The sequence below is a fragment of the Myotis brandtii genome, unplaced genomic scaffold (genome assembly GCF_000412655.1).
Source record: "Myotis brandtii unplaced genomic scaffold, ASM41265v1 scaffold49, whole genome shotgun sequence".
NCBI lineage: Eukaryota > Metazoa > Chordata > Mammalia > Chiroptera > Vespertilionidae > Myotis > Myotis brandtii.
The window spans coordinates 5,415,966-5,439,326 of NW_005368707.1; the positions used below are offsets into that span (position 1 = coordinate 5,415,966).

Sequence of the window (23,361 nt, forward strand, 5' to 3'; positions counted from 1 at the left end):
GCCAGGCCTTTCATATGCAAAAGCCTCTGTGCACAGCTTGGGTGAGGTCTCAGGGAATCAACTTGGGGGAGCAAACAGCTATGGCTGATCCTCAGCCCTGCCCTAAGAGGCCCCGGGTCTCAGTGTCCCGCGGTAATCGCTGCAAGCACATCTGAGAGAAATCCGTCCTTGAGTTCCACCCGATGCCAGACAGTCCAGTTTCTCCCTGTATGAGTCTGGGTCCCCAGAGACTAGCCCGGAACTGGAGTTCAGAGCGGGAGCGTGTGTCTCCCTCCCGATTGAAAAAGACAACCGCGTCCTCAGTTCCCAGCCCTTTCCGCGGGAGCCTCCGTACCTCTGGCACTTTACTTCCACACCTCCTCTGAGTCTCAGTGTGCTTTTCTCTTTCCTTCTAGTTGTAGAATTTCCACTCAGCCAGCCTTCCTGTGGTTCTGGATGATGTCCGTTTTGTCTTTTAGTTGTATTTTTGAAGTGGTTGTGCAAGGCAGCAATTTCAGGTGTTTACATATGCCGCCATCTTGGTTTCTCCTCAAATTTCTAATATTCTTAAGTTTTATCATAGCATTACAGGGAAGTTCTTACTGTTCATTAAGATGGTTTTCTACTTCTATGAATATGCTTCACATTCATACCTTGAATATCCATGTTTAGCCTTTCATATCAAGATGCACACACAAACATAGTATAGTGAAGATGGTTTGGGAATAAATGATTATCTTATCTGGTCCTATATCTGATCCCAACCTCTGCTTCCCTCTTAATCTTCTAGCACAACCAATATGGTTCAGCCATACTGAACCAATTACTATTCTCCACATGTAGTATGAACTTTCACATTCCACATCTCTCATCTTTTTGCTTCATCTTTTTCCAAGCCTAAAAGTTACCATATCCTTTAATTCAAGTATCATCTATCTCCTCTGTACCCACCTTTCCCTCTTCCAGTCTCTATTCCACCCTAGTAAAATGACTTGTTTCCTAAGGGACAGAAATAATTAAAAGCTCAGGAGTCAGAAGATTTGAGCTTAAAATTTGGCCACAGTACTCACTAGTATATAACTGGAGATGTTATTTTTCACTGGCACCAAACTATAAAATGTAGATGGAAATAGTACTTACCTCAGAGGGTGGCTTTCAGGATTAAATGAGGAATGCATGTAAAATGCTTAGCATAGAGTCTGACACACAGAAAGCACTCAGTAAATGTAAACAGTAAGCTATTACAATGTATTATTAATCTCTGCATTTCAAAAGTACTTAGCACAGGGGTGGGCAAACTTTTTGACTCAAGGGCCACAATGGGTTCTTAAACTGGACCGAAGGGCCGGAACAAAAGCATGGATGGAGTGTTTGTGTGAACTAATATAAATTCAAAGTAAACATCATTACATAAAAGGGTACGGTCTTTTTTTTTTTAGTTTTATTCATTTCAAATGGGCCGGATCCGGCCCGCCGGCCGTAGTTTGCCCATGGCTGAAAGTCTTAGCACAATGCCTAATGTTTACTATACTTAGTACTGTGGAAAAACAGATGAGTTAGGGAGTACCACTGAACACAAGATGGTAAGAAGCTGGAAGAAAGAATAGGAGCAAGAAGAGAGAAAGAGAATCAGCAGTCATTACATGAAAAATATCAAGGCTGGACCATGAGTGCTGAGCAGGACTTTGATCAGCACATTCTGGGCTGAGGATAAAATATACAAAAGCACAGAAAAATAAAATCATAAACTGTTAACACTTACTATCATATATTAAATATATTATGTGAGGTCTTTTGCCCTATTCTGCAATCAACTCTATTTGCTACAATTATTTTTATCAATTATAGAAAGAGTGCTAGAGGTATGAACTTATCAATACTGATTCTAATTAAAACTCACAGACTTTACTCAAGACAGAACACCCTTAGGCCCTTCTATCAGTGACATTTTACCTTGTTTACACAATTATTTGAGTTCTACTATAACAAAAAAACTATAAGAAACAAACTCAAAGGCAAAAACTACTTTCAGTAAGCAGGTTGACATCACTGACATGATTGAGATAACTAAGAAAAAAGAAAATTTATAAAAACCAGATACAGAAATAGCTGCATGAGAGCACTCAGAATAGTAGAAAAGAGCAATTAATAAAAGCAATTAGTTTTCACTTTAAGGAGTCAAGAGTATACTACATATTGACGCTTTCTCATTATAATAATTAGAAATGAAAATAGTTTAAGTCTTATCATGATAATCACTGGCATAATCCTAGACATCTGATCATGGTTTACTAAGCAGTTAGGAAACAATTTGTGGGTAAAAATTCACAGGTTTTTAATAATTCAAATAATTGAAAATTGTTAGTCTATGTAGACTTCTACCCAAACTTTACAAGTAGTTCAAATAACAGAAGATTAACAGTAGGGTCCTTTGTCTGAAGTTGCTATTTTAGGTTTGAAGATAGGTGTTAAAAGTCACATGACAAGTTTATGATTTAAGCTATAAAAACAAGTACTTTAGCTTCTTAAATTAATTTTTTGTAGTAGATAAGGCATGAAATCTAAACAGATGAACAAACTAAAATTTAGTTAACATAAATAACTAACATGCGTTAATATATAGGAAAACTCTATTATAAAATGCCCAGCTGTGAATTTAATTGTATTCCAATTCACTTTTACCTAACAAAGATAGAGGTGAATTTTCTTTATATCAAGTAAAACCTATAAAGCATCATTCTACTTCATTTCCTTAAAATTGTGCTTACTTTATTTAAAATGTATTACTGGTAAAATAGAAGTGTCCGATTTTTAAACACCTAAAAAAAGATCTCTAACACTTACTAGCAGTAGTCTTCCTAATGTTACACCAAAGAGCAATACAGAAAAGAACTCTATTCAGACTCCCAGTAACAGATACCACAGTAAGAACAGTCAGCTCACTAAGGAACAGTTAAATGTTTTGTTTCTCCTTCACTTTAAATTCTGTTTCTTTATATATTTTTGCATTTAAATAGTAATGTGTTCTCATGTGTTCTTACCTGAAAGGAAAACCTGCTTTATCATAGGAAGGGTCAAAGGTGACACTCTGCACACACTTACAAAGAGTTCTTTTATAACCATAAAAGAGAACAAAAAAGGGTGTAAAATTCATCTACCCAACTTCAAAAGAAAGTCTGAACCAGATTACCAAGGAAATTAGTCACTGATCTTCGGAAGATGAAACTAGATGCTATAGATAGGTTCCAACTATTTTCATATTGGATCAGCCGCTGTCACCCCACACTGATTCAAATGCATAATAAAAAAAAAGGCAAATCTATTTTGCCTACCACTTTATACATATAATTCTATTACTATTAATATCATATTTATACTTTCAAAATTTAAAGCCCTCATCTTAAATTTGCATTAAAATTAATTTCATAATTAGTTCCAATTCAAGAGGAAATTACAAAAGTGACCCAAATAATTTATTCTTAAAACCAAAATATAACAAATTAAGACAAAAAAGGGAAGGCAATTAAAACAAGATAAATACAGGTTTTAGATGCTTTAACCATTTTGTCTCAAAATAATTCCTTTAACCTATGCAGTAGGTTTGCAAGTTTTTAACTAAGCCCATCAAAAGCACCATGGAACAATTTCTGAAGACACTGCCCATGCTCACAGGGTACTCTCCCTCCCAGTGTGCAGATCTGAAGTTTTATTCTGCCATAGCTCAGATGGCCTGCTTAAAAAATTCCCCTTCTTTGAACAGGTTCATGTACCTACTGCTTTTTACCTCACCCATATCCTCTTTTTAAAAGTTTCTGTGAGACACCTGCTGCTTGATAACTCTGACGTCCTATAAGGTCTCTGTAGTTAAATTCTGTGCTATTTCCCCTCAATAATAAGTATAAAACTCCCATTTACATAGAGTAACTTACAAGTATTTCTTTCAACCATAATCCCTAAGATACGTATGTCAAAGAGTACAATATCAGTTTAGTTGTTTCACAGATACAGATACGTGATGAGAAATAAGATTACTTTGGCCCAGCCGGCGTGACTCAGTGGTTGAGTGTTGACCTATGAACCAGAAAGTCAAAGTTCAATTTCTGGTCAGGGCATAGGCCCAGGTTGCGGGCTCGATCCCCAGTGTGGGGCATGCAGGAAGCAGCCAATTAATGATTCTCTTTCATCATTGATGTTTCTATCTGTCTCTCCCTCTCCCTTCCTCTCTGAAAAGATCACTTTGTGTTAGATAGAAAACTAAGATGATTTATAAAACATGGTAGTTAAATTTAAACACTTAAAGAAGGTAAGATAAAGAAGATGGTTATAGATGACTGAAGTTTTACAACCTGTCCATAAAATTTTATTATTAAATTTATTTTTATCATTCATTTTCAAATAAAGCTGAATTGTGAAAAACCTCTTCTAATCCTACAAAATGTGTTCAGTGTGTTTCCATGGGTCAGGAAGAGGGTTCCAATAAAATTGAAAAGTTAAGTCCTGAGCCACTGGGCATCTCAAATAAGAAATAACTTTATTAAGTAAATATTTTGGCACTCAAATTGAAAATCATGAAGCTAACAACTCTTTTATAGTTACATAGAGTCCTGAAAGTTAACTGTTCATCTCAAAAGAAAAAAACAAAACAGATAGGTAAGAAGTTATTTCATTAAATAGAAACTATTTTTTTATTTACCATCAAACTATGAACATAAACCTTAAATATTACAGAGTATATAGTATGACTGCTTATTTACAAACTAGAGGCCCGGGGCACAATATCCATACACAGGTAGGGTCCCTAGGCCTGGCCGGTGATCAGAGCTGATCGGGGCCTTCCAGCTGCCGGCCAGGACCTTCCTTCATTCCACACCGGCCCCTGGTGGTCAGTGTACGTCATAGCAAGTGATGGAACTCCTGGTTGGTAGAACTCCTGAGGGGACAATTTGCATATCAGCCTTTCATTATATAGGATACTCATCAAACTTGTTTTTATTCATTAATCTGGAGAAAGAATCTGTATGTATGTATGCTTAAGTTGATTAGGTAGAAGAGCAAAAATTAGTTCTTCTGTTTTTACCTCCAGATAGGAATATTACATGCATTAACTGCTATTTCTTGATCTACTGAATTCTTATGTCCTAGAACAAGTTAGTACTATTAAGCCCCTTGTCCCCTTTATTAAATACAAACATGGTTACATCAAATTTTTTGTTGAGATAAATCTTTCCTCAGTGCTTTCTGAAATTTATTTGTTCAACAAAGACTTACTGAGCACTAACACTGCCTGGCACTGTTCTAGGCATTGGGAAAGAGAAAGAAATAAAACATACAAAAGCTTACCTACTGAGACACACAGATAACATATAAAACAAATGAGCAAAATATATACTATGTGCATATTTTCCAGAATATATTAAAAACCCCTACAATTCAATAACAAAAAGACAAACAAACCAGTTATAAAATGGGCAAAGAATCTGAATAGATTAGTTCTCCAAAGATGATACAGAAATGGCCAAAAGCATATAACAAGGTGGTCAAAGCCACAATGACCACTTAACATGCAGTAGGATGGTGGTGGTAATAGTAATCATCCTACCTAATAAAAGCTTAAAATGCTAAGTGTCCGGTCGTCCAGTTGGCCATTCAACCAATCAAAGCATAGTATGCTAATGATATGCTAAGGCCACTCAACTGCTCACTATGACATGCATTGACCACCAGGGGGCAGATATTCGACCAGTCACTATGACGTGCACTGAACACCAGGGGACAGACGCTCCAATCAGTAGGTTATCTTGCTGCTGGGGTCCGGCCGATCGGGCTGAGCGAGATGGGCCAGACATGCCCTGGAGCCCTCCTGTGGCCCCTCCCCGGCTGGCCAACCTCCCATGTCCCTCCCGACCCCAACTGTGCACTTGTGGGGTCCCTCGACCTGGCCTGCACCCTCTGGGACCCCTCGGGGAATGTCGAAGAGCCGGTTTTGGCCTGATGGCGGAACCGGTCACTATGATGCACACTGACCACCAGAGGGCAGATGCTCGACACAGGAGCTGCCCCCTGGTGGTCAGTGCGCTCCCACAAAGGGAACGTCACTCAGCCAGAAGCCGGGCTAACGGCTGGCGAGTGTAGCAGCAGTGGCGGGAGCCTCTCCTGCCTCCACGGCAGCACTAAGGATGACCAACTGCCGGCTTAAGACCGCTCCCCATGGGCCTAAGCCATCAGTCGGACATCCCCCGAGGGCTCCTGGACTGCAAGAGGGTGCAGGCCAAGCTGAGGAACCACCCCCCGCTGAGTGCACGAATTTTGTGCACTGGGCCTCTAGTAATAATAGTGTTAGCAAAGATGTGGAAAACTTGGAACCCTTGCATATTGCTGGTGGGAATGTGAAATGATACAGCTGCTGAGACAGTTTGGTGGTTCTTCAAAAAAGTAAAACCCAGAATTGCCATATGACCCAGCATTTCCAGTTCTAGGTATATACTCAAAAGAACTCAAAACTGGGACTCAAGCATGTGCTTGTGTAGGAATGTTCACAGCAGCACAATCACAATAGTCAAAAGGTGAAAACAAACCAAATGTCCACTAATTGATGAATGGACAAATAAATTGTGTTATCTATAATAATAAAAGCATAATATGCTAATTTGACCGGACATCTTTCCAGACGACCTTCCAGACGAAGCCGGGGCTGCAAGGGAAGCCCGGGTCCCAGGTGCCTGCCGGCAGCGGGAGGGTAGTCTGGGTCCCGAGTGCCAGAGGGAAGCCGGTGCTGGCAGCACCAAGAAGGAGGAAGGCCTACTCTTGCATGAATTTCGTGCATCGGGCCTCCAGTATGCATAGAATGGAGTATCATTCAGCCATGAAAGGAATGAAGTACTGATACATGCTACAATGAGGATGAACCACAAAAACATACTCAATGAAAGAATCCAGACACAAAGGTCACATATTTTATGATTATACTTATATAAAATATCCAGTAGAGGTAAATTCATAGAGATTAAAAGCAAATTGGTAGTTGCTGGGGCTCCAGAGCGGAAATAGGAAGTAACTGCTTAATGGATATGGGTTATTATTTTAGGGTGATGAGAATGTTTTGGATGAGAATGTAGATACAGGAGGTGGTTACACAATACTGTGAATATACTAAAAGTCACTAAACTGTTCATGTGAAAAAAGTTAATTTTATGAGAATTTCAACTCAATTTTTAAAATACATACTAGAGAGAGAAAGAAAGAGAAGGAGAGGGGGAGGGGAGGGAGAAACATCTGTATGAGAAAGATTGATCTGTTGCCTCCCATACACGCCCCGACCAGGGATCCCATCTGTAACCTAGGTATGTGCCCTGACTGGGAATAGAACCCACAACCTCTTGATGTATAGGACGATGCTCCAACCAACTGAGCCACTCAGCCAGAACAAGGGGGTTAAAATTTTTGGAAAGATGGGCAGGGAAGGCCTCACTAACGAGGTGACATTAGATTATTGACCCAAAGGAAGGAATCTTTTATACAAACATCTGAGGCAAGATCATTTTAAGCAAAGTGGACATTGCCTCGTTTTTGAGGCAGAGGAAAGGCCAGTGTGGCCAAGAAAGCTAGTATGTGGAGAAGTAATAGGAAATAAGAATAGAGAGGAAATAGGGAATCCAATGAGGTGAGGGAAGGACTAGTAGGTTATTCCAAGAACTCTGCTTTAATTCTTAGTAAAAGGGGAACTAATATCAGGTTTTGAGCAGAACAGTGACATAAAGTTTTGGGGTCATTTTAATTGCTGAAATGAGAAGATACTAAAGCCTCCAAAAAGGGCAACAGCATGGTTATCAGTTAGAAACTATTGCAACGAGCTAGAGGGAGATTTCTCTAATTTGTCTTCCGATTCTTTCAGTAAATTTTCAGTTTCTCTTTTTTCTTAATTTTTTTTTCTCAGAGCCTCCATAGTTTTATGGATATATTAACGTCTCCTAGGGTTTTTTGTGGGGTTTTTTTAAGTTTTCATTTGATCCCTGCACTGTCCTACAATATCTACATTCTTTTTGAGTTCATTTTCCCCTATTTGTTCTGACTCTGTTTTTCATGGAAGCATTCCTCAAATGTCTGGTGACCCTTGGTGTTCTGCTAATATTTGAGAAACTAAAAGGCATTTTCTTTGTGAGCAGGACTTGTAAACCTCACTGTAGGGATTATTTGGCTGAACTATTTCCAAACTGTAGTATCTCAATCTTTCCTCTTGACCTGGTCGGTGTGCCCAAAGAAGAATAAATCATGGGTACATCCTACAATAGCAAAGCTACTGAGTTCTTTCTGAGGCTTGAAGATCTAATCAGTAAAAACACAGGTCATGAGACCTCTCTAACTCTTATCTCTCCAATGCAATCTATCACCAAATCTTGTCAGTTTAACTCAATTAAGTCTCTCAAATGTATGTGCTTCTATCCATCTCTACCAACATTACCATATTCTTTGCTTACCTCAAAAACTAAAGAAGTCTTGTTTACCCACTCTAAGTTATCCTTCAATATGTCTGTTTTCCAGAATTAGCCAGAGTGACCTTTCCAAAATGCAAATTTAAAACCATTCCCTTCCTTCCCATCTACTCCCAACCTATTCCCCCCACCAATTTTTGAAAAATCTAGGGGCTATCATTACTCTTAGAATAGAGTTGCAGGGCCTGCCTACTTTTGCAGCCTCATCTTTCACCTGTCCCCCTGAATGCTTAGTGCCCCAGCTCTTCTTTATTCACACCATACTAGTACTCCATCTTTCTGCAGCTGTTTGCTCCAAATACTTCCCATATAGGGAAAGTTCTTTTTTCCCTCTTCCCATAGTTTAATCAGATGCCTCAGTGCTCATTTTAAACACCTGTTTTTCAAGGAAACATTCCTAATCTTCTAAAACTAGGATATATTATTATGGCTTGAATACAAAATGCCTGCATATTTACATAGCTGAATTAACACTATTCCTTGTATTAACCTTCTGTCTTCTGCTGTTTTGACAATAGAATCATCCTATATAATAAAAGGCTAATATGTAAATTGCTCCTACAGGCGGGAATTCAACCAACCGGGAGTTAGACGTGCGCTGACCACCAGGGGACGGCATGAAACATAGTAGGCATCAGCAATGTGGCGTTGGCAGCAGTGGGCAGCAGTAGGCAGCAGTAGAGGCGCTGCTGGCCTAGATGGGCCCCAACGAAAGCGGGACCACGGCGGGATGGTAGAGCAGGTGAGCAGGCGGCGCCAGGCCAACGAGGGTGTGATGGGAGGCCCTGGCTGGCAGCCGGGGGAAGGGAGGCCCTGGCCAACAGCCGGCAGCCGCTAAGGACCCTACCCGTGCATGAATTTCATGCACTGGGCCTCTAGTTTCTTAAATATCAATCATAAAATTTAAGATTTAAAATATTTTCATATTATTATCTTTTACATTTGAAACAAAGTTTCACAGAATTTATTAGTTTTCTTAATGCTAAAGAATAGGGTTGGAGATAAAATAATTGGCTTGAAAATTTGATTTTCTTATCTGGAAATTTATAACACTTAATACAAAAATTAGTCAAATGGACTCATTCAGGAATTAGAAGTTGCTCAGTTTCTATAGTTTAAATGATGCTTTTAACTTCTTCCTCTCCACTTTTAAGAGGGAAACAAACAGCAAAAGCTTTCAGACTAAATGTAACATACGAGTCTGTACTTTAACTTGTATTTTATAGCTTTCCCTGTTTAAAAAAAAGGTAAGTATATATAACTTTCTCTAAATCCACAGCTGGACTTTTACCAGCACAATAAAAGTAAATATAGGAATAAATAAGAAAATAGACCCACAAAATTCAGCATTGTCATTTCAGTCTTTGCTATAATTTATGCTATTCATAATTCTTACAGATATAAATAAACTTATATTAGCAAGTACAAGCTGAAAAAAAACATGGAGTAATAAAAAGCGCACTCAAATTAAAAAACCTCAAAAACACAATTATATCTTTTCCCTTTCAGGCCAACGTCTAGCAACTCTCTCTAGGAATACCAGAAAGGTTTAGTAAATGTTTATAGAATGAAAATGACGATGACAGCTAAGACTTACTGAACATTTAACTTGTAATAGTATTGCTAAATATTTTATATTAAGCCTGATAATAACTCTAAGAGCCAGGTACTATTCTTAATCCCCATTTTAAATATAAGAAAAGGGGCTGAGAGCAATGTTAGGAAGTGGAACAGCTAGGATTCAAAACAAAAGCTGTCTGACTCCAAAGCACTGAACCACTCAATTGTAGAAAAAACATTGTTAAAGGCTAGGATTTAGAAAAGGCTTTGTTGTCAGAATTTTAAAATAAACATGTTCAAATACATTTGACTTATTTCAATATTGTAACCATATATACATTAAAACTATAGGAAATATTCCATTTTAAAAGAGTACTTTTCAAACCATTCAACTATTAATAAATTTTAAAATATTTTCCTAAGACATATTATAACTAAAATTATTGTATATCATGTGAAAGTTTAATCTTTTCTGCAAAAGAACAATCCAAAACTTTATCGTAACAAAAGTGATCCCTTAAAAAACAGACAAACAACAACAAAAAATATATAAAAACAAGAAAAGCAAAAAAGGCAAAGCACTAAAGTCAGCAAAGGTAAAGAAGTTATAACTGAGTCATGACAGATTTTATTGAAATTCCAAAACTGGAGCAGTACAACAATACATTCTTTTGTGTTAATATTTTAGATTTTGGAACAATCCGTTTGTTAGTGGGAATACACTGATGTTTGCACAAAGATCCATACTAAATATAACCTATATTACTTCTTTGTCTGATGTCATACTTAAAAAAAAAAAATCCTACTGTAAGCATACCTTGGCAAAAAATACGGTGAGGTGAGTTTCACTGCCAACAATCCAAATAGGGAATTTTGGAGATTTCAAGTAAGAACCAACCTAGAACAAATGTAGCAAAATAAACAAACAAATGAAAATTTTATACTGCCTATTACATGCCCATGAATATCTGAAACATAACCAGGGTGTCCAATTCATATTTAAATGGAATAATACTGTGCCAGAATGCCTTACCCATAAAGGTCATTACCAATGAATATAAAGTCAATGTTATAAAGACTATCAGGGCTAAGCTTATGTTATGCCTTTACACAGAACAACAACACAGACTTAACACAGCCAGAACCAATAGTTTAACCCTAAGCATCATTCTCAGGTTTTACTAAAGTTCCTAGATAGCATGGCCACTTCTAGAATGTCAGCTTGGTATCTCAAAACCCAAAAACCATACACTTGATCACAATAATTTGATCAGGAAAATCATTATAAATGAACAAATGAGTAGATTTATGAATAAATAAGGGAAAAAGTCTTAAGAACATCCTGTCTTCAAAGAACCTAGGGTAACATAATAATCTCTCTAAAGCAAAATATGTAAAACATTTAAGTATATAAAAGAATCCTATCATTTGACTCTTCATGGTAGGAGTTAAGTTCAAAGGTTTACAATATGCAGTCTCTTTAAAATGTATATAGAGTTAAACCTATAACCTGGCTTCAGGGTTATATAATTAATCTCTAAACACTGCAGTTCCAAAAATTTGGAAATATCATTTTTTGTGTGACTGAGAAAATAATAGACTTGTGAAATCCAACCACATCCACATCAATCAGTTCCACACTCTTATGAGGACAAAGATTTTTACTTAAAAACAACTAACTTTACCAATCAAATGTGCTGAATTTTCTTTTCTCACACAGACTCCCTAGAAATGGGAAATTCCAAGTGGCTACTTGCAGCAGTCAGGGCCAACTATTCTTCCTAATTACAAACAGCCCTGATATGACACCCTGCTTTCAGGCACCACCAGGGCCCTTCAAAATTTATTCTTATCACTAGGAGGGATAGAATTTATTCTCTGTTGTCCTATAATGCAAGGGATGCGTTGGATGTGCCAATGGCAATGATGAACCAGTCGCGTAAAGGGCAGTTTGGGAACAACAGAGAATAACAGCCAAAGGACAAAGAAAAAGGAAAAGCTCTGATCACTGGGTCAGAGTAGAAGGCACTTCAGAGGTGTGCAGTACAAGTCCTTCAATTTTACATAAGGACACAGAGGAATACATGGGATCAGTGCCCTGTTGGAATACAAACAGCTAACAAGTATGAGCTGGAACTAAGACTCGGGTTTGCTGACTCCTAATGTGGTGGTTTTCCATTCCATCACGCTGCCTCTTGTGAAAAGTTTAGAGGTTGTTTAGTTTCTTTTAACTATTTTTTAATTTATCTTTACTGTTGAAAGTATTACAGATGTCCCCCTTTCTTTCCTCTATGAACCCTCTCGACCCTGAACTCCCTCCCCGCCCAGGCCTTCACCAAACTATTATCTGTGTCCAGGGGCTATGCATATATGCACATATGTGTTCCCTGATTAATCTCTCCCCACCCACTCCTCCACCCCTACCTTCCCTCTGAGATTGGTCAGTTTAGTTTCTTTCTTAGAAAAAGTGTGTACCCTGGCCAGTGTGGCTCAGTTGGTTGAATGTCGTTCCATACACCAATGGGTGCAGGATTCAATTCCTGATCAGGGCACATATCTAGGTTTCGGGTTCGATCCCCTGGTTGGGGCACATACGGGAGACAATCAATCGACATTTCTCTCTCATATGGATGTTTCTGTCTCTCTCTCTCCCCCCACCTCCCTTCCTCTCTCTGTAGAATTGATAAAAAAAAAAAAAAAACTAAAAAAAAAAACATATCCTTGGGTGAAGATTAAAAAAAAAAAAGTGTGCGTGCGTGCGCATACAGTTAATCATCATAGAAGTAAAAAGTGTGGGTAAGATTACACACAGTAGGATCAAAAGGCAAATAAAGGCTGAACTCATGAAGTGTTTTCTAATAATAAAAAATCAATCAAGAGTGAATAAATAATGCAACTACTTTGGAAAACAGTTTGACGGTTCCTCAAAAAGTTAAGCATATAATTACCATATGACCAGGCAATTTCATTCCTGGGTATATACTCAAGAGAAATGAAAACATGTTCACAAAAACTTATGCATGAATGTCCATAGCAGTATTATTCATAACAACCAAAAAGTGGAACTCTCCATTAACTTATAAATACATAACATACATAAATACATAAAATAAATACATAAAAACTATTGAATTATACACTTTAAAATAGTTAATTTTATGTTATGTGAGTTATATATCTGTTTTTTTTAAAGGGCATAGTCAAAAGCACTGGGTCACCTTCTTTGTTCACATGCATGTGTATATATATACACAGAAAGAAAGGGGGAGAAGAGAGAAATACCGTTTTATTTGTGTTAATAAACATATATGGTTAAATTGACATGAAAATGTTAATTTCATTTCTAAAGAGCAATTTACTACACTACCAAACAGGAAAATGCTCAGATTCACAAAACTAATACAAACACAAATATTTCCTTAATGTCATTTTTCTAAACATCTGGTACAAAGTAAATGTATATAGATTGTGAGAATGAAACTTACAGTATATACATATAAACAGCTCCATGTAATAGAGTTTTGTGGGTTTTTTAAAATTCTGTCTTGACTCAGTTTTGAGGCCCTGGCTTGAGGCTGGTCAATTCCCTTAAAAAAGACTGCTGAGTAAGTCCAAACCCCAACCACTTTCCCTAGAAGTCTCTCACACTCCAGGTCATTATGCATTGCCCTAATGGCCCTGGAACCAGGAACAACACGACCAGGGACAGCCCTTAAGCCCCTGAGCTCATGGAAACAATTCAAATTAGCCAGTCCACACTGAGCCCATGAGACCTAGCTAATTCTACCCTCAATTCCCACACATAAGCTTGCTGTTGGCCTGTTCCCAGGTGTAACCCCTATGTGGCCCAGCTCTAGTTAGGAGCTGTCAGTAACTAACAGATCTGCCTTTCCTCTATCTGAGTGTCAATATGTTGTGTCCTGCCACTAAAAAAAAACACCTTTAAATCTTATATAACACCATAGTTGCTGCTAGAATACTAGAGAATAACAAGAGAACACACAGCAGCTGTTAACTTTCTACTAAAGTCCTGGAGGAACAGACATTGCTCTGTTGTGCCTAACAGTTAAAGCAAAGCTAAAGCACACATTTAGTAAAGCCTACAGTTATAGTGCAATTTTCCACTCATTCATGCAACAATATTTATTGAGCACCTACTATCTACCCAGAAACAATGTGCCTGCTTGCCTTCAAAGAGTCTATATTCCATTAGGGATGACAAAAAAAAACAAATTCAAAATTATAAAAAAAGTAAGTACAGAGTGATTATTCCTATGAAATCATGTTGGGATGATTCACTGAGGGGATGATCAAGGAAAGGGTCTTTGAGGCACCATTTGAAGTAGGACCTGAAGGGGAGAGTAGAATATTTCTGGCAGAAATGATAGCAAATATGAAGGCTTGTCAGGCAGGAAAGGGCTTGGCCTGTTTAAGAAACAACAGGAGACCAGCATGGCCGGACACAGCAATGGAGGGAGCGATGCAGCTCTGGAAGGGCAGACAGGATCCAGACCATCAGGGCCTTACAGGCCACACAGTGAAAATGTCAAACTAGATCATCTCCAGACCCTGACCTCCTGCAACATGTGCGTGCACGCGCACACACACTTTTTACAAAACTGCTTTATTAAAATATCATTGACATAAAAATTGTATATATTTAAGGTGTACAACTTAATGTTTTGATATATGTATATATTGTGTAAATATCACTACAATCAAGCTAATTAATATATGTATCACCTCTATACAGCAATGAAATATATACGAATAAATGAAGGTTTCATGGCAGTTCCTGTTTTGTGTGTATGTGTGCGTGCACAAGCTAGGAGAAGATGGAATTTCATTCTTTGGTTGCCAGGCAAACTCAGAATAATTTTAGCTTGTATAATTAAAGTCACTAAAAAGAAGAACTGCTACAGTTTAACCTTACGATAACTAAAATGAATAAGAGCTGGATGAAACCTGTTTGATTTTTATGGCCGTATCACCCCTGTCCAAGGACTGTCATGAAAGAGGAATGCTGTCTGGCTAAAAAAAAAAAAAAAAAAAAAAAAAAAGGGAAGGAAGGAAGGGCACAAGACACTGTTACTAAAACTAATCACCACCACCAGAACCACTGCCATGGAACCACCATTCAGAAGTAAAAAATAACATTGTCTTCTTTCTTCCTCCAAAATGAGGACACCTTAACTGCAAATCACTAATGATTTAAGACCATTGGAACAGCCAATAGTTATTTCAGATTGTGTAGGAAAGCAATAAAATATATATTAATAAATGAAGTTTCATGGCAGTTCCTAATTTTCACATATGTGTTAAGGAGTTTAATTCTATTAAATGCTTGGATTTCTGCTTTGTCAGTGTGAAATCATTTTCAGATGGAACAATCAGAAGTTAGAATTTCAGCATTCAGCAGGTTCTTTTTCTTTGCCCAATAAAGTACTACCAGTTGTTTAGTGAAGTATACCGTTAGTTGTAAGGAAGAAACAGCACATCCTTTTCCCTCAGTTTACCAAAAAATATATTTATATTCAACAACAGAAGTCTCTATTTCCACAATATACTGGGTTCTTCCCACCACCCTCGAAAAGAAACAAACCTCAAAATTAGGAAACTCTGCCTGATCAGCCAGCTTAACTCTTCCCTTAATACGCCTGTCAGTTTAGGAAGGAAGACCAGCAATAATCTGATGAGAGTATATAATAACATTAGTAAGCTAAAATATGTTGTCAGAGAAGAAAAATACTATCCACAACAGTGAACATGTGAATAAAGACCATTCAAAGTACCTTAAAAATCAACTTACCTTACAGTATCTTAAAGCTTCCATTAAGGTTAAGAACCCTACAGCTGCTTGTTCATGTATACCAAGAAGTTCTGCAAACAGAAGTTAGCATGTATTAGTATACATAAATCTGAAAAGTACTTACATGGAAATATGTATGTATAGATATATTCTATACCAAAACTTTTACCCCAAATTATACTTAAACCTAGCACATTTTTATTGTTAAGAGTTAACATCAAGTCATAATTATAGTACTACTCATTATAAATACCATTAGATCAGGTTTGTGATACTTCAGATGTATATTAAATGTATTTATGAAACTTTATACTCAGTGTTAACTTTTATAATGGAGGCATTTCCCCCTGAAACTAAGGAATTATTGGAAAAGATATGCTAATCATAATTTGTAACATTTAACATGGGCAGCAGTGAACTACCTGCACAATACTTGAAACATGGACAACTGATACCATTCTCTCTCTCCTATAAATAAACCTACGAAGTGTGCTAAAGACTGGGGAAATAAAGATGAATAGAACACAGTACCTACCTTACAAAGCTAATAATTTATCAAGGGAGAGAGATGAAAAAACAATGTGTGCTTTCTCTCTCTCTGTTTACCCAAACACACACTTATAGTGATATAAGAACATCTGCTAATTGTGTTACAGAAGTGGTAACGTTTGAGATCTAAGTATATGTAGTCATTTTCCAGGTTAAGATAAGAAGAAAATTCAAGGCAGAGCAAACAGCAAAGAGACATGAAAAATCAGTGTATTTAAGGGGTGAAAAAATTGTCAAAGGTTTCCAGCCTGAGGAATCTGATAAACGGTGATTAACTAAAAGAGAGAATTAAGGAGGAATAGGTGCTAGAGTGATCTGAAGGGAGAACATGAGTTTGGTTTTATGTAACCTGGGACTGAGGAACCTTTAGGACTTTTACCTAGAGATACACAACTGGAAGTAAGGCTGGGGAACACAGGGAAGAGAGGTCAGGTTGGTTTGGACACAGTGTTGGGAATCATTAGCATAGAGACAAGGGTTGATGTTGTGGATGCAGATCAGGAAGAACAGACAAAGCATAGAGAATGAAGAGACAAGCGATTACTTCACAACAGAGGTGTAACTGTGATGATATCAAAGTCTTCGCAGATTACAGATTTCAGCTAATATACATTGAATCGAACTCTGGTAATAATTTAGGGCCATATGTATTCTAATAAGTATTTTTTCTGGTTAAAAATTATGTCCTATGAACATAATGTATATTTGCATCTTTCAACTATGGTCATCTTTTGTCCTTTTTTCTATTAGGAAATTACGTTTTTCTTATCAATTAATGTGATAATATCTACTCAGTCATTTCTGTTGTAAATATATCCTTAAGTACAGCATACAGATGGGATAAGCCAAAAACTGGTAGTTTAAACTTCAGTATTTGTAAATTCAAAGTTAATACAAAGTACGTATGCATATAGTTTGCATGTCTTCATTAACATCTTACAGGCATGGAGGAGGTAGAGCAATAGTCCTCATATTGTAGTTTTGGATTCTTCGGGGTCCACAAGACCCTTTGAGAGACTATGTGAAATTTAAGTGATTTTCATACAAAGCCATTAGTTGCCTTTTTTATTCTTATACTCTCACGAATATGGAGTGAAATTTTCCAGAGACTAAATGATATGTTATATTCCAAAAGATTGAATCTGTAAACAAATATAGAAATCCAGCTATCTATTAATAACCTGGACATTAAAGAGATTTAAAATTTTTAAAACAAAGTAATTCTTCTTATTATTTTTTGTTTTGGAAATTGGTTATTTTTTGTCAAAAATAGTTATATTAATAAGTATTAGGTGTGTTACTGTTATTTTTAAATGAATTAATGTCTTTTTAAATTTCTCAGTCTTAATTTCTAACAAGAAAAAAACACTAATCATTATTTACTTATGATCCACATTAGTGAAAGCTCTTTAGGATGCTCAGTAATTTTTAAGAGTGTAAAGGGCATGAGACCAACAAATTTGAGAAGCATTGGATTATAGCATTCAAAGGAAAAAGATGGAGAGATGAGGAGCCCAAACAGGTAGAAATGGTATTGTATAGCCTGGCATATTTTCCCCTCCTTTCCTTCTGAAATGTAAGCAGCACTAAATGTTTCAAGTTCAAAAAAATATACGTATGTTGGAAACATTTCACGCTTTAATTTCTAAAATCAGTTACCACCACCTAGTGTTACGATTAGCTACTACATCATCTTTTTTCTTGGAATTTTAAACAAATATCTAGAATAGTATATTTATAATAATGTCAGGATACTCTATACAACAAAGTAGCAGTTCATAGTTCTTGAATAAAAAAATATTCATATTAGGTCAGCAATCACATGTTTAAGCATGTAGTCTGGACAGTATTATTTTAAAAATGTACTAATTTTGTTTCCTTAAACAAAATATATAATATTTACCTGCTTTAGATAGCTAAAGTAAATCAAGAATATTTATTATTATATGAAAAGATGCTCAATGTCACTAATCATCAGAGAGATGCAAATTAAAACCACAATGAGATATCACCTCATACTTGTCAGAATGGATATCATCAATAAGTCAACAAATAAGTGTTGGCAAGAATATGGAAAAAAGGGAGCCCTTGTGCACTGTTGGTAGGAAAGCAGACTAGTGCAGCCACTGGGGAAAGCAGTATGGAGTTACCTCAAAAAATTAAAAATGGAACTGCCTTATAATCCAGCAAATCTACTTCTGAGGATATATATGAAAAAAAAAAAAAACCCGAAACACTAATTCAAAAGAATATATACACACTTATGTTCACTGCAGCATTATTTACAACTAGAGGCCAAGTGCACAAATTCATGCACGGGTGGGATTCGGCCAGCCTGCCCCAATGGAGCCAACAGGCCGGGTCAGCCAGGGGGAGGGGACGTGGGAGGTTGACCGGCCAGCCCCGCCCCCTGGTTGAATTCCTGGTCAGTCGAACTCCTGCCCGAGGGGACAATTTGCATATTAGGCTTTTGTTATATAGGATAGCCAAGATTTGGTAGCAGCCCAAGTGTCCACCAGTAGATGAATGAATAAAAAAGCTGTGGTACATTTATACATAGGAATACTACTTGGCCACAGAAAGAAGAAAATCTTACCCTTTCAGACAGCATGGGTGGACCTATAGAGTATTATGCTAAGAGAAATAATCCAGTCAGAGAAAGACAAGTACCATATGATTTCATTTATATGTGGAATCTAATGAACAAAATAAACTAATAAACAAAATAGAAACAGATTCATAGATACAGAGGACAGACTGTTAACTGTCAGAGGGGAGGGGGTTTGGAAGGCTGGGTGAAAAAGGTGAAGGGATTAAAAAAAAAATAAGTCACCAAAAAAAAACCTCACAGACCCAGACAAGAGTATAGTGATTACCAGAGGGAAAGGGGGCTGAGGGGAGGCAAAGAGTGTAAAGGGGAGATAAACAGAGATGGAAGGAGACATGACTTGAGGTGGTGAACACACAGTACAATATACAGATGATGTATTACAGAATTGTACACCTGAAAGCTATATAATTTTTAAATATGTGTTTTAATTGATTTGTAGAGAGAGGGGAAGGGAGAGGGATAGAGAGATAGAAACATCTGTGAGAGAGAAACATCATCGAACAGCTGCCTCCTGAACTCCCCCTACTGGGGATAGAGCCTGTAACCCCTTCATGTGCCCTGATCAGGAATCAAAACAGCGACCTCTTGGTTCCTGGGTCAACACTCAACCACTGAGCAACACAGGGCTGAAACCTATATAATTTTATTAACTAATGTCACCCAATAAACTCAATTTAAAAAAGAATATTTATTATTGTACAAATTTTTAATTAGAGCAATGATATAATAGTCCCTTATTTATGAGACTTTTCTCAATAAGTCTAAAAGTTTATTTACATTTGTAGAAAATTCTAATAATTATGTCATATTTTAGGGTTTTCTAATTTTTTTAACCACTTACATATATACATATATTAGATTTCAGAGAGGAAGGGAAAGGGAGAGAGAGATAGAAATATCAATGATGAGAGAGAATCACTGATCGGTTACCTACTGCATGCCTCACACTGGGAATTGAGCCCACAACCTGGGCATGTGCCCTGACTGGGAATCGAACCATGACCTGGTTCATAGGTCAATGCTCAACCACTAAGCCATAAGAGCTGGGCCTAATTTTTTTTTCTCAGCCTAGCATTTAAGATTAATCATTATCAGTCACTATCAACCCTTATTTGCTTCAGTCCATGAGACTGTAAATACATGCAGAATTTTATTTTCCCAAGTTTGGTTTTTTATAGTGTTCTCCTCCATTCTCAACTATCACTGCTGTCATAGAGTGTCTATAGAAGTTCCACTTGGGCTTTTCAAATTTGATGCTGACTGTAAACCAGGTAGCTGCTTTAAATTTATTTAATAAACACACCTTGAGTGCCAAGTACTGAAAAAAAAATGCTAAAGTATAGTGTAGGAATATGGAGAAAAAGACGACAAGACTCTCTTTGCAAACCACATATCTAATAAGGAGTTAATATTCAAAATATAAAAGGAACTCTTTTTACAACCCAGTTACCAAAAAAACCAAATAATCCAATTAAAAACTGGGCAAAGAACTTAAATAAACCTTCTCCAAAGAATACATGGAAATGGCCAACAGTATGTGAAAAGATGTTCAACATCACTAATCATCAGGGAAATGCAGTATCAAAACCCAATGAGATATCACTTTATATCCGTTAGAATGAACACTATTAAAAAAATGATGAATATGTGTAAAAATTGGAACCCTTGTGGACTGTTGGTGGGAATGCAAAATGGTACAGCTATGGAAAACAGTATGGAGGTTCCTCAAAAAAATTAAAAAAAGAACTACCATGTGACTCATCAATTCTACTTTTGGGTATTTAATCCAAAGAAATTGAAATCAAGATCTCAAAGAGATACCTGCACTCCCATGCTCATTGCAATACTATTTATTCACAGTAGCCAAGATGTTGAAATAACCTAAATATCCAGTTACGAATGAATGGATAAAGAAATTGTGGCATATACATGATATGGAATGTTGTTCAGGTCTACAAAAGAAGAAAATCCTACCCTATGTGGCAACATAGATAAACCTTGAAGACATTATACTTAATGAAATATGCTCATCATAGGAGAAATGCTACATTATTCCACTTACATGAGGTATCTAAAATACTGTAGTCAAACTCATAGCAGCATAGAGTTATGGTTGCAGGCACCTGGGAGGAGGAGGAAATGGGGTGTTGCTATTCAACACATACAAAGTTCCAATTATGTAAGAGGAATAAGTCTAGAGATCAGTTGCAAAAGCTCTTATCTATCATTATACTGCATCTTAACTTAAAATTTCATTAAAATGGTAGATCTTATGTTAAATATTCTTAATTTTAAAAAATCACCCTACCCAAATAACAATAGTTGGTTACAATGTTGAACATGATGCTCAGAGGTAAGAGAGATCCCTTTTAGCTCTGAGAATGAGGAAGATTTCCTTGGAAGGGACAGCATATGACATGGGCAAAAAAGGGTTGGACAGACATAGATAGATGGGAGGGATTTAGGTCTTTAGGTACAAGGAGTAGCATGAACAAAGACATTAAAGCAAATAGCATGATTTTGTTCAAGTATAGGTTCATGATGGCTGAAAAAAAATTAGCTGGGATGAAACTATGTAGGGTCCTCAAGTAAGTAAAGAATCTGTAGTTTAAAAAAATGTTTAAAGGCTGGCCAGGTGGCTCAGTTAGTTGCGGTGTCGTCCTATACACCAAAAGGCTGCATTCCTGGTGAGGGCACATACATAGGTTGCAGGTTTGACTGATGATTCTCACATTGATGTTTCTCTCTCCCCCCCCCCACCCTCCGCCTCTCTCTCAAAAATTAATAAACATATCCTTAGGTGAGGATCAAAAAAAATTTTTTTAATAAAAAATACTTCTTTTATAAGAACATTAGAATAGCTGCAATAAAATAATAAGAAAGGCTTAGTTATCGCCTATCAAACAGGCAAAGTACATGCAGTTTGAGCCACGACTCTTGTGAAACCAATTTCTGAAAGTGCGGAGCTTTTTAAACCCACTTACTGGTTGCTTGGATTACCAAGAAGTCAGGTTGCAGAGAAGCAAGATGGCAGCATAGGTAAGCACCTGTACTTGCTACCTCTCACAGCCACATCAATACCACAATTAAATGGCAGAACAACTACCACCCAGAACCGCGGGAAGGCTGGCTGAGTGGAAGAAGTTACACAACTAGAGAGGTGAAGAAGGTGCATTAAGACTGAAATGAGAGAGCAGGGTAACGATTAAAAAACCAGCTCTGGGAAGTTGAACTCCCCAAACCAGTTTTTAAGTGCAATAGAGAATATAAACCCTTATTGCTGGATAGAGAAGCCTTATAGCCTCAGAGGCCAACCCAAAAAAACTGCCACCCAGAGGCTGAGCCACAAACTGACTCTTAGGTGAATACAAATTAAGGCAGACTGGATCACAAATACGGCCTGCTTTAAAATCAGGACTGTGATTTACAACACGGAGGAACAGTGTATCGCAGGGAAATTCAACACTCTCCTGAATACCTGGCAGGACTAAGGTGAGCCAGGCTGAAGAGTAGAAGAACCGAAAGACCATCACTACTGCAAATTTTTTTCTTTTTCTTTTTCTCTTTTTTTCGCCTTTTTACTAAGGAACCAATTTTTTTTTCTTTTTCTTCTTTTTCCAATACCTGATTTTACCCTTTCAATTACTACATTTTTATTTTTAACCAGTATTATTACTGCTACCATTTTACCATTTTTTAAAGTGCCATTTTATTTTCTCTTTATTTTCTTTTGGGATTAGTGTTCTCCATTCTATTTTCATCGTTCCATCGTTCTTAATTTCCCTATCTCAATTTCACCTCTTTGCTAAAACCCTCTTCCTCACTTTTCCCCTTATGGTGTCCTGTTTCTCTTACCCTATTCCTGCTTTAGACTTTCCCTATTCCGTCTTTTTACCCCCTGTCTAATTTCACCCTACTTATATATCCTATTTCCAATACACTGCTCTAAAGCCTTATACACCTATCCCTTATCCTTCTTCACTATCCAAACATTTTTTTCTCTTATCTTTCTATTGTTTTCTTGCTGTTTGCTTGATTGTTGAATGTATTGGGGTTTTTTTTTTTATTTGTTTGTTTTGTTTTGTGTTTTTTCTTTTTCATTTTTAGGACTGGTTGTGAGGTTGTTTTCCTTTTTCTTTTTATTTATTTTTTTCTGCTGGTTCCCCCCCCCCGCCCCCAGTTATTTTCGTGCTTCTATTTTCCCTTGCCCCTCTTGATATTATTGGTGGTTTGTAGTTTGCAATCATCTCCAGGGATCTGTTGCTGGAATTTGTTGGGATTAGTGGCAGTCCTATTGGAGTTTGCTCCTCATACAAATAGTCTCTTCCCCGCTTCTACTTCATTCTCTCTTTTCGCTCTTTTTT

The 23,361-nt window shown here is 37.1% G+C and overlaps 1 protein-coding gene across 2 annotated transcripts in view; it reads right to left on the reverse strand.

Annotated features, from left to right (window-relative positions):
* FAM188A (family with sequence similarity 188, member A) overlaps window positions 1-23,361 on the reverse strand; it is a 142,606-nt gene that overhangs the window by 47,812 nt on the left and 71,433 nt on the right. For both annotated transcript variants that reach the window (XM_014547986.1, XM_005876564.2), the window contains 2 exons: window positions 15,838-15,908; window positions 10,846-10,926 (listed from right to left, as the gene is read on the reverse strand). In XM_014547986.1, the coding sequence (XP_014403472.1) occupies window positions 10,846-10,926; window positions 15,838-15,908 (152 nt within the window). The remainder of the gene's footprint in view (window positions 1-10,845; window positions 10,927-15,837; window positions 15,909-23,361) is intronic.